The sequence below is a fragment of the Dasypus novemcinctus genome, chromosome 2 (genome assembly GCF_030445035.2).
Source record: "Dasypus novemcinctus isolate mDasNov1 chromosome 2, mDasNov1.1.hap2, whole genome shotgun sequence".
Taxonomy (NCBI): Eukaryota; Metazoa; Chordata; class Mammalia; order Cingulata; family Dasypodidae; genus Dasypus; species Dasypus novemcinctus.
The window spans coordinates 146,110,256-146,128,850 of NC_080674.1; the positions used below are offsets into that span (position 1 = coordinate 146,110,256).

Below are 18,595 nucleotides of genomic sequence, written 5' to 3' on the forward strand. Positions count from 1 at the left end.
TCCTGGGAAACTTAGGGTTTTTGTTTTGTTTTATCCCCGCCCCCGACTAAGCGTGCCCCTTAGGCCGGCGCTCGTAGAAAAGGAGCGTTGCTACGGAAGGTAGCTGAAGCCCCAGAATTATCTTTAAGCTTCTTAGGAGAGAAATGTCTAAGGTTTAAGATAAAGGGTTACGCAGACGAATTCCGGACAACCCAACTCCAGATCCCTGACAGTTGGTAACCCGGGCCGCCTGGGACTGGTGAGGTCAAACAGAAGCAAACGGTCTTCCAGTTTGGCCTGCCCCCATTCTTTGCGCTGATTGGTAGCTGCATTTTCTGCTGTCTGATTGGCCGAGCGAACGCAGCGCGTAATTTAAAACAATGTATCAGCAACAAAGCTGCACCTCGTGGGCGGAGTTGTGTTCCCGACCTAGAAAGTCCAGGTTCCGCAGCTGAGTCTGAGTGAAGCGATACTGGAGACTGAGTGAGTGTCCGAGCTTCGGGTAAGTGTGCGACGGGGCTGGAGTCCGGATTATCAGCTCTTGCTTTCGCGGAACGGGATTTCAGAAGGGCAGGCGCCGCCACGCCCTTTTTTCTTAATACTTCTCACTGTGGTCCTCGGGGAGAGCCCAGGGATCCTCACCTTGAATTCAGCCCGTGCTTCGTAACACCGAAGGGCGAGGTACCCTATTTGAAGCGTGGCCTCTGGTTTGGGAACCGGATCTTTGTTCTTTTCTGTTCGAGGTCGAAATGGTCGCTGCAGTCAGGATTAAAAAATTAACTCCTCTCATCCCCTTCCCCTCTGCTAGTATTAGGAGGGAAAAGAAATAGGCTTTCAGGCAGCCGAATGAGGTGTCCCAGGGCAAGGAGATTGTTTCTTACCTAGAATTCGCAACCCCTCCTGTCCTTAAAAGTTCTCCACCCTGCTCACTCTTTTTTCTTTTTAGACCAAAGCTGTTGCGGCTGTCATGTCACAAGGGATCCTTTCTCCACCAGCGGGCTTGCTTTCCGATGAGGAAGTCGCCGTATCCCCCATGTTTGAGTCTACAGCTGCAGATTTGGGGTCTGTGATACGAAAGAACCTGCTGTCAGATTGCTCTGTCATTTCCACCTCCTTGGAAGACAAGCAGCAGGTAAAGGAGGTGAGGAGTGGCTTGGGAGAAGAAAGTGAAATCCCCAGCCTACTAGCAATACTTACATTATGGTATGAGGTTCTGAGAAATCAATTCAAAATTAAGGGTGATGACCAGTGAAAAATATAGAGTTGTGTTTCTACAAGAAGAATTAGTATTTGCATTACATTAATAAAAATACCATCATGTCCCTCCCAGTCCCATAAAATAATTTACACAGGTAGGTGAAATGTACTCTCAGGATTTAATTATATCAAACATTATTTCTTTTTATTGAGCCTTCCTTTTTGCTAGGCCAGGATTCACAGCATTATTGACATTTGGGCCTGGATAATTCTTTGGTATTTGGGATGACCTGTGCATTATAAGATGTTTAGCAGCATTCCAGGCCTCAGACCGCTGGATGCCAATAGCACCAACCAACTATGACAAACAAAAATGTCAGGCATTGCTAACTGTCCTGGGAATTGGGATGGTGGGGGCAAAGGGGAGGGAGGGGAATGTTTGCCCTGGTAGAGAACCACTATACTAGGTTCTATGTTAGACACTTAGTGTTAAACACTTAGCATATATTGTCACATTTTATCTTCAGAACAACTCTCCTCAGAAGTCTTCTTTCCTATAGAGAAAGTTTCATGGGGGTGGTAACCTTGATGATATCCCTCACTGTGAACTACCAGAGCCTCTTAAAGTTCTTGGGTCATAGTAGCCATTCTCTAGATATCTGTTGAATGAATGAGGTGGGTGCTATTATTCACGCCATTCTACAGATGAAAAAAACTGAGGCAGAGAGAATTTTTAAAACTTAGACAAGGTCTCATGGTAGTTAAGGGATGGAATTGAGACTCAAATTCAAGTGTGTCTGCCTCTACAGTGCTTAACTACTGTGCTTTGCCATATCACATTCTGACTTTCATACCAATTAACAAATCTGACAAATAATCCATGTGGCAACCCACATTTGCAGGATACTGATGATAGAGGGAAGAGTGGCAGAGTAGCGAAAAAGAGTCAATAGTTGGAAGGAGTGTGGAAGCAAAAAGCAGCTGAAGGGACATTTGGGGTAGCATGGGGTAGTGCTAGTGTGATTCCCAGGAACTGTGCTATGTTTACCCATCTGTTCAGAGGTAACTGCTATAATTAATCTATTGATTAATCTGTTGGTTTGGGCTGGAATTCTGCCACAGGTTCCATCTGAGGATAATACCGAGAAGGTGAAAGTATATCTGAGGATCAGGCCTTTGTTACCTTCTGAGTTAGAACGACAGGAAGAACAGGTAAGTATCAAGATGGAATGATGCAATACAGAAGTGGTTCCCAGGGTGCTTCCTTCTGTGACAACTGAGTTTTCCCCCTTCTCAGGGTTGCGTCCGCATTGAGAATGGAGAGACCCTTATCCTACAGGCACCCAAGGACTCCTTTGCCCTGAAGAGCAATGAGCGAGGAATTGGCCAAGCCACCCACAAGTTCACCTTTTCCCAGGTATGAAGGTACTGAACTGTGAACAAGGGACCAGCATCTAGGGGCAAGTCCATTTCCACTCTAGAAAAAAGTTGCACTACTTGACTGTGAGATCATGTGTGTGTGCATGTGTCTGTCTCTCTCTCTGTATGTCTGTATGTACATATGCATATATGTATATATACATATATACACATCTGCAATTTGGGGAGCACCTTAATATGCTAGTTACTGTCTGAAGCATGTATGTGCATTAATTCATGACTTATTATTATTCCTGTTTTCTCAACAAGGATATTGTGACTCAGTGAAGGAAACTAACACTGCTGAGGCCATGTGGCAAGACAGTGGTAGAGCCCACTGTGACCATTATACTGCCTCATTTGTATGTAGTATTGTACTTAGTGCATAGCATTCCATAAGTATTTGTATATTTGGATGAAAAATGGACTAGCAGAGAATGGTTGAGACATCAGTATTTAGTACTATTTAGGGGAAAGCTTGTAGCACTGCAGGAAGAAGCTGTTTGAGTGTTCTCCACAGCCATTTACCCTGGAATGGGTTATAGCTGCACAGGAGGAGAGTCAGAAATGAAGGGTGGGCAGACCTCTGACAAACTGACTTTGTCTCTAGATCTTTGGGCCAGAAGTGGGACAGGCATCGTTCTTTAACCTAACTGTGAAGGAGATGGTGAAGGATGTACTTAAAGGGCAGAACTGGCTCATCTACACATATGGAGTCACCAACTCAGGGAAAACCCATACCATTCAAGGTAAGTAGAAAAGCCTAACACGATTCCTGACTGGCCAGTAATGGTGTTATTTTTGCCTTTTTTTTTTTTTTAAGATTTTATTTTTTATTTCTCTCCCCTTCCCTGCCCCCACCCCCCGGTTGTCTGCTCTGTGTCCATTCGCTGTGTGTTGTTCTTCTTCACCTGAATTCTTGTCAGTGGCACCCGGAATCCATGTCTCTTTTTGTTGCTTCATCTTGCTGTGTCAGCTCTCCATGTGTGTGGTGCCATTCCTGGGCAAGCTGCGCTTCCTTCACACTGGGCGGTTCTCCTTACGGGGTGGACTCCTTGCATGTGGGGCTCCCCTACTCAGGGGACACCCCTGCGTGGCACGGCACTCCTTGCACACATCAGCACTGTGCTTGGGCCAGCTCATCACACGGGTCAGGAGGCCCTGGGGTTTGAACGCTGGACCTCCCGTGTGGTAGGCGGATGCCCCATCCATTGGGCCAAATCCACTTCCCCTATCTTTGCCTTTTGATGTTCTGAGTTGGGGGAAGAAAGGTACTTCCTTCAGCTCTCCACCTTTAATGTCTCCAGGTACCATTAAGGATGGAGGGATCTTGCCCCGGTCCCTGGCTCTGATCTTCAATAGCCTCCAAGGCCAGTTTCATCCAATACCTGATCTGAAGCCCTTGCTCTCGAATGAGGTAATGTGGCTAGACAGCAAGCAGATCAGGCAGGAGGAAATGAAGAAACTGGCCCTGCTAAATGGAGGACTCCAAGAGGTGAAGTGTTGGTGTTCATGGAGGCAAGGGTGGTGGTACAAATCTCTGAAAGATTTTGGGCTTATCTTCTCCCTTGGCCCCTCCAGGAAGAGGTGTTAACTTCCCTGAAACGGAGTGTCTACACTGAAAGTCTGCAGATGGGTACCAGCACTAGCTTTGATAGTGGCATTGCTGGGCTCTCTTCCACCAGCCAGTTTACCAGCAGTAGCCAGCTGGATGGTATGTACATGATTGGTCTCTGTGCCAAGTAACAGTAAGAATTTACTCTCTGCCCCAATAGCTGCTAGGAGTGCAGATCAGAGGTTGTAACCTGAGTTCTGCCTTCCAAAGGGGAAGATGGACTCCTCTAAAGTTAATGCCCTGTACATTGGCTCCTTCCCCAGAAACAAGTGACCGATGGGCACAGCCAGACACTGCCCCAGTAAGTGTCCCTGCAGACATCCGCTTCTCCATCTGGATCTCCTTCTTTGAGATCTACAATGAGATGCTCTATGACCTATTAGAACCACCTAACCAGCAGCGCAAGAGGCAGACCCTGCGGCTGTGTGAAGATCAGAATGGCAATCCTTACGTAAAAGGTATGGGAGAAGTACAGGGGGCTGGCATGAACCCTGGAAGGGATTGGGGAGAAATTAGGAAAAGAGTTGAGTGCTCCCATCTTATGCCCTTCTCTCCTTTGGCTTAAGATCTTAATTGGATTCATGTTCAGGATGCTGAGGAGGCCTGGAAACTCCTGAAAGTGGGTCGTAAGAACCAGAGCTTTGCCAGCACCCACCTGAACCAGAACTCCAGCCGCAGGTGAGAGTCAACCCTTCACTGTGCTCCAGAAAACATAAGTTCTCTACCTGATCATGGAAGGTATACATTGATTTTTCTCTTTTTCTTAACTTTTAGTCACAGCATCTTCTCAATTCGGATTCTACACCTTCAGGGGGAAGGGGATATAGTCCCCAAGATCAGCGAGTAAGTTTGTCTGTTTAGAAATGTGGGTTTCTGGGCCCTAAATGGTCATGTGGTATAGGTCCTCAAAAATTTTTTTTTCTTAAGCAGTTTTATTATTTTTTATACCTATAATCCATTCAAAGTATACCATCACTGGCTCTCAGTATAATCACTGTGTTGTGCATACTTCACCATGATCAATTTTAGAACATATTTATTACTCCAAAAAGAAAATCCTTATACCCCCCTTATTATTGATATGTAACCATTGGAAGTGGTTCCTTTGTTACAACTGATGAAAGAGTATTAAGATATTACTTTTAACTACAATCCGTAAGTTTGCATTAGGTGTACTTTTTCCCATATACCACCCTATTATTAATACTTTGTAATAGTGATGTTCATTTGTTCTAGTTCATGAAAGAACATTCTTATATTTGGACTATTAACCAGAGCTGTCATCTATAACCAGATTCTCTGTGTAATACAGTCCCATGTTTTATTCTCTACTTTTCCTTTGAGAGACATACACAACCCTAAACTTCCCCTTTCAACAATAATTATACATATAATTCAGCACTGTGAATTATACTTACAATAATGTGATACTATCAACTCTATCCATTCCCAAACATTTATAATCAATCTAATTAAAAATTCTGTACAAATTAAGTATCAGCTCCCCATTCTGTACCCTCATTCTATCTCCTGGTAAATTATATTCCAGATTTTAAGTGCATGAGTTTGCTTATTATATTTAGTTCATTTTAGTAAGCCCATATATCTGTCCTTTTGTGTTTATTTCACTCAACATAATTTCCTCAAGGTTCATCCATGTTTTCACGTGCATCAGGACTGCTTTCCTTTTACAGCTAAATAATATTCCATAGTATGTATATATCACATTTTGTTTTTCCATTCATTATTGATGGGCACTTGGGTTGTTGCCATCTTTTGGCAATTGTGAATAATGCTGCTGTGAACATCAGTGTGCAGTTAATGTCTGTTCCCGTCCCTGCTTTCAGTTCTTCTGACTATATACCTAGTAGCAGGATTGCTAGATCATATGGTAATTCTGTACTTAGCTTCCTGAGGAACTGCCAAACTGTCTTCCACATTGGCTGCACCATTTTACAGTGAATCAATGTTCCTTTTTCTACACATCCTTTCCAACACTTGTAGTTTTCTCGTTTTTGGTTTTTGAATAGTGTCCATTCTGGTAGGTGTGAAATGATATCATTGTGGTTTGATTTGCATTTCCTTAATAGCTAGTGATGTTGAGCATCTTTTCATGTATTTTTTAGCCATTTGTATTTCCTTTTTGGAAAAATATCTTTTCAAGTCTTTTGCCCATTTCTTAATTGTTTGTCCTTTTGTTGTTGAGTTGTAGGGTTTCGTTACACATTTGCGATATTAAATCCTTATCAGATATGTGGTTTCTGAATATTTTCTCCCATTGACTAGGCTTCCATTTCACTTTCTGGACAAATTACTTTGAAGCACAAACGTATTTTTTTTTAAATGGAAATATAATAAATCAATAAAATAAGATATAACTGTTGAAATGTATGACAGATTAACACTCACCATGTGATGAAACACTCTAACATAGACCAAAATGTGTTTACAAGTACCGATGCCTCTGATGACCTAATATCATCAGGTGGGACAGTCGATTATTTTTTTTGTATTTTCTTTAATTCTTAAATTTTTATTTAATTGTAAAAATATTTGATTTTGAGGAGATCTCATTTATCTTTTTTTCTTTGGGCACAAAGATTCTTGGTGGGCCCTCCCCTTTCTAGCACTGTAGTAAGGACTAGAAGGTTCATAACCTGTAGGGTCCTTAAATCAGATCCTGCCCATCATTCTAGGCTGTCACTCTGTGACCTGGCTGGCTCAGAGCGCTGCAAAGATCAGAAGAGTGGTGAGCGGCTAAAGGAAGCAGGAAACATTAACACGTCTCTGCACACCCTGGGCCGCTGTATAGCCGTGCTGCGACAAAATCAGCAGAACCGGTGAGCTCTTGACTGTAAGCTGTGGGCTGGGATAGCCTGGAGCTCTACAATTTGCTAAGAGACTTCCTGTTCACAACTGGGGACAATGATAGGATATCCAAAAGGCTGGTGTTCTGCTCACAGCTCTGTTCTCTCTGATTTTTCTGCCAGGTCAAAGCAGAACCTGGTTCCCTTTCGTGACAGCAAGTTGACTCGAGTGTTCCAAGCCTTCTTCACAGGCCGTGGCCGCTCCTGTATGATTGTCAATGTGAATCCCTGTGCATCTACCTATGATGAAACCCTTCATGTGGCCAAGTTCTCAGCCATTGCCAGCCAGGTGAGAAGCTGGAGATGTGATGGTTGTGCTCACTTTGGGCTGGTACTTTTATATCAAAAAAATTACTAGAGACAAATTAGATACAGTTAAGATTTCTTTCCTCCTCTAGCTTGTACACATCCCATCTGTGCAACTGGGATTCCCATCCTTGCATTCATTCATCAAGGAACACAGTCTGCGAGCATCCCCCAGCTTAGAAGCGGGGGCTAAGCCAGAACCAGGCCTTGATGAAGACATTGAAAATGACGTTGATATCTCCATGTATGGCAAGGAGGTGAGAATGGAGGGAGGCTTTGGTGCAACAGCTTTATGGCTACACATTTTCCAGGCTGCCTTCTAGGTGGGCCTGTGCCTTTTTTGGGACATGGGCATCATGCCCATGTCCCTCCTTAGGAGCTCCTACAGGTGGTAGAAGCCATGAAAGCGCTGCTTTTGAAAGAACGGCAAGAAAAATTGCAGATGGAGATGCAGCTCCGTGATGAGATTTGCAGTGAGATGGTAGAGCAGATGCAACAACGGGAGCAGTGGTGCAGGTAATGGCTGACTGACCCTTTTGCTCTGCAAAGAGCAAGAGGGTAGGGAGTAGGGATTGGGATGGAGTTGTTCCTCAGGATCTGCCCTCAGAGAGAATCTTATTTTTTTTCTCCTCTCTCTGACAGTGAACATTTGGACACCCAGAAGGAACTGTTGGAGGAAATGTATGAAGAAAAACTAAAGATCCTCAAGGAGTCACTGACTAGTTTTTACCAAGAAGAACTCCAGGTGAGTTGTCCTGAACCAGCCGACTAGCTTCTCAGAGTCCCATCACCAGTTTGCCTAAGGGCAGCAAGATTTTATGAACTCCAGTGAGGGCAAGAATATGACTCACTTTCTTCTCTATGCCACTTAGAATTTTGTACTTGTTCAATCTGTGTTTTACAAATTAAGAGTTTAGTTGGCAGGAAATGGGATAAGTGCTAACAATCTTTCAAGCCTTAAGTATCAGGGAAGATTTTATTTGTTCAGTCATATATTCCTGCAGTGTTTGTCTGACTGTGGATGGGATTGTGCTCTCTGCTTCCATTTTAGGAGCGGGATGAAAAGATTGAAGAGCTGGAAACCCTCTTGCAGGAAGCCAGACAGCAGCCAGGGACAGAACTGTCCCTACGGCGGTCACAGCGGTTAGCAGCTTCTAACTCCACCCAGCAGCTTCAGGAGGTGAAAGCTAAACTGGAACAGTGTAAAGCAGAGCTGAACTTCACCACTGAAGGTGAGGAAGGATAAAAAGCAGAGAGCATGACAGTGGTTCAGAATAGAAACACTGGATTAGCACGTTACAGGTTTCCATTAAGTTCTTTACCTTTTTTGTTCCATGGACCCCCTTTGTCAATCAAGTGAAAACATGGACCCCTTCTCAGAATATAGCAGCAGATAGTTTTGTGATATTCAACATTGCACGTCAGAGAAAATAAAGATAATAAGTTAACTTTTTTTCCATTCAAGCTCATGGACCCCCTCGAATCCAAGGGGTCCATGGGCCCCTGGTTAAGAATCCCTGATATAGAGATACTTTTCATGTTTTCTTAAAATTCATCTTCACAGTTCTGATAGATTTAGCTTCCCCCCACTCCCTCCTTTATAATTGAGGTATGAATTCCATATGGCAAAATGCACAAATCTTAAATGAATAGCTCATTGGGTTTTGACATATGTGTGTACTCATCTAATGCCCCTTAGATCAAGATAAAGAATATTTTCATAACCCCAGAAATTTCCCTTGTTTTTAGCCCATTTATTAAAGTACTACTTGATTCAGATATTAAATCATTAAATCATTCATCCAGTCACAAAGCTTGCAAAAGATAGAGCTATTCTTCAAGTGTGGGTTAAGTTTCCTTTTTCCTTCCCTTAGAGCTGCAGAAGTATCAGAAAATGTTAGAACCACCACCCTCAGCCAAGCCCTTCACCACTGATGTAGACAAGAAGTTAGAGGAGGGCCAGAAGGTAATCACCTTTCTGTTACTAAAACTCTTAACTTAGGACAATTCCCAATACTATTTGTGTGAGGACAATGGTCTTTAGCTGACTAGCCTAATTTTCTCTTCAAATGGCTACCAAATCATTCTGGTTGATCTTGGCCACAATCTGAATCTTATTCCTCCTTTTTCAGAATATAAGGCTGTTGCGAACAGAACTTCAGAAACTTGGTGAGTCTCTCCAATCAGCAGAAAGAGCATGTTGCCACAGCACTGGAGCAGGAAGACTTCGCCAAGCCTTGACCACTTGTGATGACATCTTAATCAAACAGGTTAGGCCAATCTATATCTTCTCCCCCATCCAGCTCACTCCAGTGTATATTTGAGGAGAATGAGAAGAGAAAGGTAAAGATTTTAGGCTGATCTTACAGTGTGTGTTGGGGGGCGGGGGGGTGAATTCTTTTGCAAAATAAAAATATCCATCCTTTGTTAAGCATTTACTAAGTACCAGGCATTGTGCTAAGTGACTTATAGGCATTCACTCTGACATAACAACCTAGGGAGGTAGATACTATCATATTTCATCTCAGATGCCACTAAGTGTAGTAAGAGGCCATTATTTTATCTTTCCACTAAGGGAAAACATTAACAATTAAGCTATGACATTTGTCACTGATTGTAAGGTGCATCCTGACTCCAGAGATATAAAATGTAAAAAAAATGTACATCTTAGACAAGATTAAACACCACTTAAGTTGAAGAAACAGTTGTAACTAGTATGTGGCATGTATTATCTTGTCCTCGTTTCTCTAATATACCAGATAGAAATATATTTTCTCTAACTCTGTTGATCTTCCTTAGGACCAAACCCTGGCTGAACTGCAGAATAACATGATGCTGGTAAAATTGGACCTTCGGAAGAAGGCAGCATGCATTGCTGAGCAGTACCATACTGTGCTAAAACTCCAAGGCCAGGCTTCTGTCAAAAAGCGTGTTGGTGCCAACCAGGAAAACCAGCAACCAAACCAGCAACCCCCAGGGAAGAAACCATTCCTTAGAAATTTACTTCCCCGAACACCCACCTCCCAAAGCTCAACAGACTGCAGCCCTTATGCCCGGATCCTGCGCTCACGACGTACTCCTTTACTCAAATCTGGGCCTTTTGGCAAAAAATACTAAGGGGTATGGCAAAGGACAGAGCAAACATTGCTCTGATATGGGTAAGCTGCTCATTATAAGAAATAGGTCTCTTTTAAGCTTTACTGTATATCTGGAACTCTATCCAGAATGCAATACTTAGATAGTAGTTGTCCTCCCCCTTTTGTAATATAATCATCTATGTAATCTCACATTTTTTACTTATATGGTTTCTATGCACACAAGTTTTAATATTAAATAAAGATACTGTTCAGGTTTTTTTTTTAAGTGTCATACATTAGGCAGTGAATAGATAAATCTACTCTGGGAACAAGAATAAAGGAAGGCGGGAAGCGGACTTGGCCCAGTGGTTAGGGCGTTCATCTACTATATGGGAGGTCCGCGGTTCAAACCCCGGGCCTCCTTGACCCGCGTGGATCTGGCCCACGTGCAGTGCTGATGCGCACAATGAGTGCCCTGCCTCGCAGGGGTGTCCCCACATAGGGGAGCCCCATGTGCAAGGAGTGCGCCCCGTAAGGAGAGCCGCCCAGCGCGAAAGAAAGTTCAGCCTGCCCAGGAATGGTGCCGCACACACGGAGAGCTGACAGACAAGATGACACAACAAAAAGAAACACATACCCGTGCCACTGACAACAGAAGCGGACAAAGAAGAACACACAGCAAATAGACACAGAACAGACAACTGGGGCAGGGGGGAGGGGAAAAAAAAAAAGAATAAAGGAAGGCCTGAGCTCAGAATAATCCATAGCATCTGATGTACAAATTTATAACAGATATTACAGTCATAACATTAACTCCTACTGAACACACTTCTACAGGTCTGAAGCCCTTCAAGAGTACTGCAAGAAAGATTTCCTTTACCTTGACAAGTCAGATGTAGGCTGAGAAAATACATTCTATTAGAGATAGGAAGTAAAAGCCCAGAGAATTACATCAAAAACTTATTAAAACAGACCACCTTAAGTGTTTATTCTCAGTCTCTATAGTCACAAAAGTTATTTTCAAATGTCCATGAAATAATTTGTATTCCTGTGTCCTTGTTTTGCTTTGGTAGAAGGGTAGTTGACACTACAGTAAACATCTTTTGTCCTCGGTGCCATCAACAGTCCATACTTAGGATTCCTTTTGCCCTTTTTTTCAACTCCAGTAAGTTACTTTCAATTTGAAAGCTTCTAGAAGAGTCCTCAAGACTGGGTTTTACAAGAATGGCTCCTTAGGATAAATGTATAGTTTCATTTCACTCCATTTCAAAACTAATTTCTGACATGAGAATAGGGTCTGTGCTCAGCAAATCCAAGAGGAGGTCATGGCTATCCAGTGCCCTGACCTCTTTCTGAGGTATCCAGTATCCCTAGCCAGTAGAGTAGAGTGGTAGACCTTTCTCCCTTCCTTGCCTCTCTAAAGAAATCCCCTCCCACTTGCAGCAGCATTAAAACTTTCTTCCTGTAGCATTGCCTGTGCTAAAGTGCTGTAAAAAGGAGTTTTTTGGGGGGAGAGGAGAATGGGTCTGGGAAGAACACCAAGATCTATAACCACTCTCAGAACAGAGGAGAGAAAAGAAGTGCTTTTAACTGGCAAGACTGTTGATGCCAGGATTCTTCTGTCAACCTCCCTCAAGAGATGATTCTATAAATCGTCCCCAAGGAGCTGTTTCCATCTGTAGAAACAAAAAGAACTAAGGTCCTTGAAGAATAGACATGGCCTTTCTCTATAAGTAGGAAAGGCATAATAAGGGTCTAGCAATGTTTTGGCTTAAAAATAGTCAACTAAGGTGTGACTGAAGACAGGTTGAGTGGAGAAACTCTCCGTGTGGGAGTGTTGTTAGCAGACAGTGAAGCAGGAAGGAAAAAAGGAGCAGGCATCTCAGTGGTGGGAGTCTCTCCCTGGTTCCGAAGCTGCAGGATTTGCCGGAGCAAGGCCTTCCCTTCTTCCCGGGTCTGAAACAAAGTGAGGTAATTGTTTTAAAATAAGTCGTAGGCTATTCTCAAAACAGTTTTTTAAAACTCTAAGTCCCATAGATCAAGACAGCCTGTTCACATACCTTCCTATCCACCTCCCACCCCTAAATCATGGTGAAGATCATATGTTTTACCCCAAAATCTAAACAAACCTTTTAATAAAGAACTAATACTCACATCATTGAATGCACAACACTTTTGGGCACAAGCTGAAGCTTCATCCCACAGCTTACACTTAAAATAGTATTGGGCCAGATAGCGGAAAGCAGTGCTCTCCTCCAAATGTTCCACTATTTCCTAGGTAGAGAAAGCAGGAATGACTAAACTGGTAAGAATAAGGTCAGCAACCCAATTCCCATGCTCATTAACACATACCCCACAGGAATAGATATCTTGGATATATTTGATGTAACACTGGGCAGCCTGTTCTGACTCGGTCAACTGCTCATGAAGCCTACAAAAGAAATTGGTCTTTAAGTACAGATCTCAAAAGCAAGCTAGCAGTAAAAAGTAAAAGCACATGGCCATGATCAAAGAAAAATTACAATAAACAGACAAGTACAAATTTTGAAGTAAATGGCATACTAGGCCCCAGAACAGTATTAGTGCCCAGCAGATATGATGGTGGCTATTGTTACAAAAGCTTAGAATTACTGCTCTGCTACTGGTAGAGGGAGATTCAGTAAATATTTAAGCTAGAAAATAGACCTTTGCAAAAGTTCTCTGGTAACACCCAGAATGAGATTTAAAAAGATATCAAGCAGGAAGTAGCTGTGGCTCATTCAGCTGGGCTCCTGTCTACCATATGGGAGGCCCTGGGTTCACATCCAAGGGCCTCCTTGTGAAGGCAAGTTGGCCCGTGCACCGTGGAGAGCTGGCGCAGCAAGATGACACAACAAACGGAGACAAGTAGATACAGAAAAAATGCGCAGCAAATGGACACAGAGAAGACACAGCAAAGAAAGGAACAAGCCGCAAGGGGGGAGAATAAGTAAATCTTTAAAAAAAGATACCAAGCAAGTCAGATTTTTTCCTAAGAATCCAGAAAAGAATGGCAGGAATAAAATTACATTTAAGACTCTGGACTGACAATGTGATAGCCAGGTTCTGAGCCTCAACAGACTCCAGCACCTACAATCTGATTTATTGGACTTACCACACTCAGCTAAGATGGAGTTGAAGAAGGACAACCACCACACCATGGAGCCTAGAGTGATTACAACTGAAAGTGGGAGGATTGCATCCAACATCCATGTGGAATCTGAGCCTCCTCTTGACATAGAGGTGCAATGGACACAACCAATCCAATGTCCACATAGAAGAGGTGGCATTGGATTGGGAAAAGTGGACATGGTGGCTGATGGGTATGGGGAAAGGCAGGAAGAGATGAGAGGTGGAGGCTTTGGGACATGGAGCTGCCCTGGATGGTGCTTCAGAGGCAATCACCGGACATTGTAAATCCTCACAGGGCCCACTGGATGGAATGGAGGAGAGTATGGGCCATGATGTGGACCATTGACTATGAGGTGCAGAGGTGCCCAAAGATGTACTTACCAAATCCAATGGATGTGTCATGATGATGGGAACGAGTGTTGCTGGGGGGGGGGGGGGGGGAGAGGTGGGGGGGGGGGGGGTTGAATGGGACCTCACATATATATTTTTAATGTAATATTATTACAAAGTCAATAAAATAAATAAATAAATAAATTAAAAAAAAAAAAATTACATTTAAGAACTCCCACTTGGGAAATAGATGTGGCTCAAGTGACTGGGCTCCCATTACCATAAGAGGGGTCCTAGGTTCAGTTCCAGAGGCCTCCAACTGAAAGCAAGCCGGCCCACACAGAGAGTTGGCGCAACAAGATGATGCACCAAAAAAAAAAAAAAAAAAGGCGGGACAGTGAGAAACACAACAAACCAGGATGCTAAGGTGGCTCACATGCCTCTCTCCCACGTCAGAAGGTCCCGGGATCAGTTCCCAGTGCCTCCTAAAGAGAAGACAAGCAGACACAGAAGAATGCACAGCAAATGGACACAGAGAGCAGATAGCAGGTGCAAGCGGTAGTTGGGGTGATAAATAAATAAATCTTTAAAAAAACAACAAAAAAACCTCCCTCTTTTCCTATTTATGAGTTATTCCTAATCTTCCTCACCCGCATCAGGAGCAGATCAGTACTTAAAGTAGTTTTCCTAGCTTGAGATGACATGGAAATTTAATTTCATTTTAATCCTCAATTCTTTTTTTTTTTAAGAGGTACCAGGGATTGAAACTAGGACCTCACACATAGGAAGCAGGTGCTCAACCAGTGAGCTACATCCACTCCCCAATGAGAACTGGTTTTTTGTTTGTTTGTTTTTAGGAGGTATCAAGGATCAAACCCGTGACCCCATACATGGGAAGCAGGTGCTCAACCACTGAGCTACATCGATTCCCCCTCAATTCATTCTTGATCCCTTATCTAATAAGAAAATAATACCCCCTCAAAAGTGCTATTCTCCAGAGTCTGGACTGCTAAATTCCCAGACCAACATTTGTAAACCCTGCTACATCCCCATATTCATGAAGGATGATGGCTGGGAGGCTCTAGACCATGCAAGACCACCATACTAGAGAAACTAACAGATTCAGCATTTCACCCCTTTCACTCACTTTGCCAGTTTCACCAGAGCCATTTTCTCCACGTCTCCCACAGCGTATGCTCTCCAATAACACTGTCAAAAAAAATTAACTGGTCACTTTGACCATTACCTCATGTACATGACCCATCACATAAATGCTCAGACCATGCAACTTTCCCCAAAGTTCAGCCTTTCAGAATGCAAGGGCATCTATTCAGTTTTCACTAGTGCTGATAGGCATGGACTATATGTTGAAAATTTCCATTGCCAATTATAGTCCAGTTTCGCTGTCCCTATGCACCTATAAATATTGAGACTTTCCTAAGCAGACATATTGGAATGAAGAAAAAATTAGAGCACAGATAGCCCAACCTTAACCCAAACAGCAGATTTCCATGGAAATTCTCCAGGACCAAATTTCAGGTACCTTTTTAGCTTCCACTAGTTGATTAAGTTTCTCATAACATTCTCCTAAAGCAACCAGCATACGAGAATCATTGGGCCTGAGAAAGAAGAGGAACAGGAAGTCTGAGCAAAGATTTTCTCAGTAACTAAAGTCCTTTGAGAAACCACCAACACCACTGTTTCAAATCTATGCAAGGACTGGGCTTTAATCCAATGTGTAATACAATTACATTACTTTGTTCACAATTATACTATTAATCCATAAGTGGAATACCCTAAATAAAATAACCAAATAGCAAATAAGTTTAAACGCTAGCCTTAAGAGCCAAAAACATTCACTGTAATCTTCAGCAGCTACCAAAAGAGAAAGAAAATTATCAGACTTTCCCATGCCAAACTGTCAAGTGGCCAGACATACCGAAGCTGGTGGGCCCGTCTATAATAATAAAGGCAATAAAATGGCATCTTGAGGATTTCATAGGTCTGCCCAAGACCATACCATGCTCTGTAGTCCCGCTTGTTGACCTCAATGGCATGTCTAAGAAATGGAAAAGAGACTGGTAAGAAGGCAGAATCAAGGTTAATAACTTACAAGCTTAACAGAGGCTCCCAATGTCACAGCAATCTACTACATCTCAGCCCTTAACTAGAAGCTCACCTATAAGCCTGGATAGCAGCAGATGTATTCTTCATTTCCATGTATTCATGTCCCATCAGTGTCCAGGCCCCAAGATATCGAGGATTCAATTTTAGGGCTCTCTGGAAATATAAGGCTGCTTTCTCATGCTGAGAACGCAAACTATAATAATTGCCTGAGTTAAAAAGAATAAATAAATTAATAAATACATAAACTGTAAAGGTAAAAATGGGGAGTCCACTAAAATGGACGGCATTCCACCAAATAGGCATGAAATCATAAACCATTTCCCCTTTACAGTCCTAGCAGAAAAGACAAATTTTGCACAAGGGGAACATCACCATTCCCTTGAGAAATGTATTTCATCTATCATACATTGTTTTTGTTTTTTTTTAAATAAAGTATTCTGGAGTGACCTATGGACTGTGGTTAACAATAATGTAACATTCATGCACCTATGCCAAAGATGTACTGTGTCAATAATGGGGGAGTATGGAAAAATGTGCCAAATGAATGCCATGAATTTGGTAATATAATGATATTATCTTATAATCTGTAACAAATGTTCCACCATGTTGTGGTGTGTTGATAGAGGGGTGTTGTTTGGGAATTCTGTACATGTGCATGATTGTTTTGTAAGTTTACAACTTCTGTCATAAATATATATTTAAAAAATAATAATAGGGAAGATCTGGGGGAAAATACGTGAAATGTAAGATAAGGACTATAGTTAGTAGTAAAAGTTTGACAATATTCTTTCATAATTTGTAACAAATGTCTCACAATGCAAGGTGTTGGTGGTGGGTTGATGTGTGGGACCCCTGTATGATGTTATACATGTTTGCTTTGTAAGTTCACAACTTTAACTATACACTTACTGTTTATGTATGTTCATGTGTAAACGATACAAAAATAATAATAGTAGGGTGGGTTGGAGGAAGAATACTTCCGTTAGTAGTAATATTTTGAGGATGCTCTTTAATTAGTTAAAAATATTTCACAACAGTGCAAGGTATTGATGGGAGGGTGAGGTATGAGAGTCCTATATGATGTTATGTATGTTTGTTTTCTAAGTTCACAACTATTACTATACACTTATTGTTTATGTATGTTTACGTATGAGTGATATACTTCAATAAATTAAAAAATAATAATAATAAAAAGATATATTATCAAGCACTGCAAGTTTCACTTAGTTTTATTTCATCTTGATAAAACAATTATATACATATTTTCTTAGTAAGGGTAGGAAATTTCTAGACCATGCTTTAGACTGATGAGTTTCAAACTATATTTCTTAAAACCTAGGTTTAGAGCTATGAGCTCCCCTCTCCTCCAAGAATCAAAGCAGTTCTATTATCATTAGTCTTAAAAGGAGCAATGAAAGATTTTAGGATCCTATTAAAGATTTTATTTGAAGAAAGGGTATAAAAGTCATGTTTTAAATCAACTGGTGAGTGGATAAACAAAATGTGTTATCTATCCAAACAATGGACTACTACTCAACAATAAAAATGTAAGCACTATTGGTACATGCTAAAATATGGATGCATTTAAAAACATTAATGCTAAGTGAAAGGTGCCAGACAGACTAAATAGTGTAAGATTCCAGTTTTGAAATTTCAATAAAAGGCAAAACTTAGAGATAGAACATACATCAGTGTGTGCCTGGGGCTACAGGATGGAAGCAGGACTGACTGCAAATAGATACAAGGGAACATTTTGGGGTGATGGAGTGTTCTAAACTGAATTATGGGGAAGCAGATGTGGTTCAGGCGCCTGGGCTCCCTCCTACCACATGGGAGGTCGCTGGCTCAGATCCTGGTGCCTCCTAAAGAAGACAGCAGGCTGGTGCCACAGGCAGGTATGGCAAGCTGACACAACAAGAGACACAAGAAGAGGGAACATAACGAGAGACACAAGAAAACGGAGAGCAGAGGTTCCGGGTGCCTCCTAAAGAAGAAGGTGAGCTGACAGGACAAGATGACGTGACAGGATGATGCAACAAGAGACGCAGGGAGGAAAAACAATGAGAGGCACAACAAAGCACGGTGCAGAGGTGGCTCAAGAGATTAGGAACCTTCTTTCCACATCAGAGGTCCCAGGTTTGGCTCCCGGTGTCTCCACAAAAGAAACAAGGAAGACAGACACAGCAAGTGTAAACAACAAGGGGGATGGGGAGAAATAAATAAATCTTTAAAAAAATAAACTGAATTATGGCGATGGTTACACAAATGTATAAATTTATGAAAACACACCAAACTGTAAACTTAAAACAGGCAACTTTATGAAACACAAATTAACATCAATAAATCTGTTTCATAAACAGAATACCAGGACTTGGAAGAATTTTCACAAGGTACTGTTGAGTGAGAAAAGTAAAATGCAGAGAATAATATATAACATGATCCTGTTTTTGTAAAACAAACAGCCCATTATACACTGCATATATGTTTTCATATACATTTATATAAGGTACAAGAACACAGTAACACAA

The 18,595-nt window shown here is 42.0% G+C and overlaps 2 protein-coding genes across 4 annotated transcripts in view; one reads left to right on the top strand and one right to left on the bottom strand.

Annotated features, from left to right (window-relative positions):
* Nucleotides 1–27: 27 nt before the first annotated feature.
* On the top strand, nucleotides 28–10,739 carry KIF20A (kinesin family member 20A). 3 transcript variants are annotated; one of them, XM_004467036.4, is made up of 19 exons: nucleotides 28–481; nucleotides 926–1,111; nucleotides 2,299–2,388; nucleotides 2,474–2,593; nucleotides 3,206–3,344; nucleotides 3,903–4,090; nucleotides 4,177–4,309; nucleotides 4,474–4,668; nucleotides 4,777–4,888; nucleotides 4,985–5,053; nucleotides 6,907–7,050; nucleotides 7,201–7,366; nucleotides 7,476–7,640; nucleotides 7,760–7,899; nucleotides 8,026–8,128; nucleotides 8,435–8,615; nucleotides 9,258–9,349; nucleotides 9,516–9,653; nucleotides 10,183–10,739. In XM_004467036.4, the coding sequence occupies exons 2-19, from the start codon at nucleotides 947–949 to the stop codon at nucleotides 10,498–10,500; spliced, it is 2,658 nt and encodes an 885-aa protein (XP_004467093.1). In that variant the 5' UTR covers nucleotides 28–481; nucleotides 926–946; the 3' UTR covers nucleotides 10,501–10,739. The 3 variants fall into 3 exon arrangements, with proteins under 3 accessions (XP_004467093.1, XP_058135235.1, XP_012383891.1); XM_058279252.2 differs by having other exon boundaries at nucleotides 393–462; nucleotides 926–1,120; XM_012528437.4 differs by having other exon boundaries at nucleotides 400–481; nucleotides 926–1,120.
* A 478-nt stretch (nucleotides 10,740–11,217) lies between these two features.
* Nucleotides 11,218–18,595, bottom strand: part of CDC23 (cell division cycle 23) — a 32,835-nt gene continuing 25,457 nt past the window's right edge. Inside the window, exons 10-16 of the mRNA XM_004467035.4 lie at nucleotides 16,120–16,273; nucleotides 15,880–15,999; nucleotides 15,484–15,559; nucleotides 15,088–15,149; nucleotides 12,813–12,891; nucleotides 12,615–12,734; nucleotides 11,218–12,416 (exon numbers count right to left, since the gene is read on the bottom strand). Of these exons, the coding sequence (XP_004467092.1) occupies nucleotides 12,246–12,416; nucleotides 12,615–12,734; nucleotides 12,813–12,891; nucleotides 15,088–15,149; nucleotides 15,484–15,559; nucleotides 15,880–15,999; nucleotides 16,120–16,273 (782 nt within the window). The 3' untranslated portion in view covers nucleotides 11,218–12,245. The remainder of the gene's footprint in view (nucleotides 12,417–12,614; nucleotides 12,735–12,812; nucleotides 12,892–15,087; nucleotides 15,150–15,483; nucleotides 15,560–15,879; nucleotides 16,000–16,119; nucleotides 16,274–18,595) is intronic.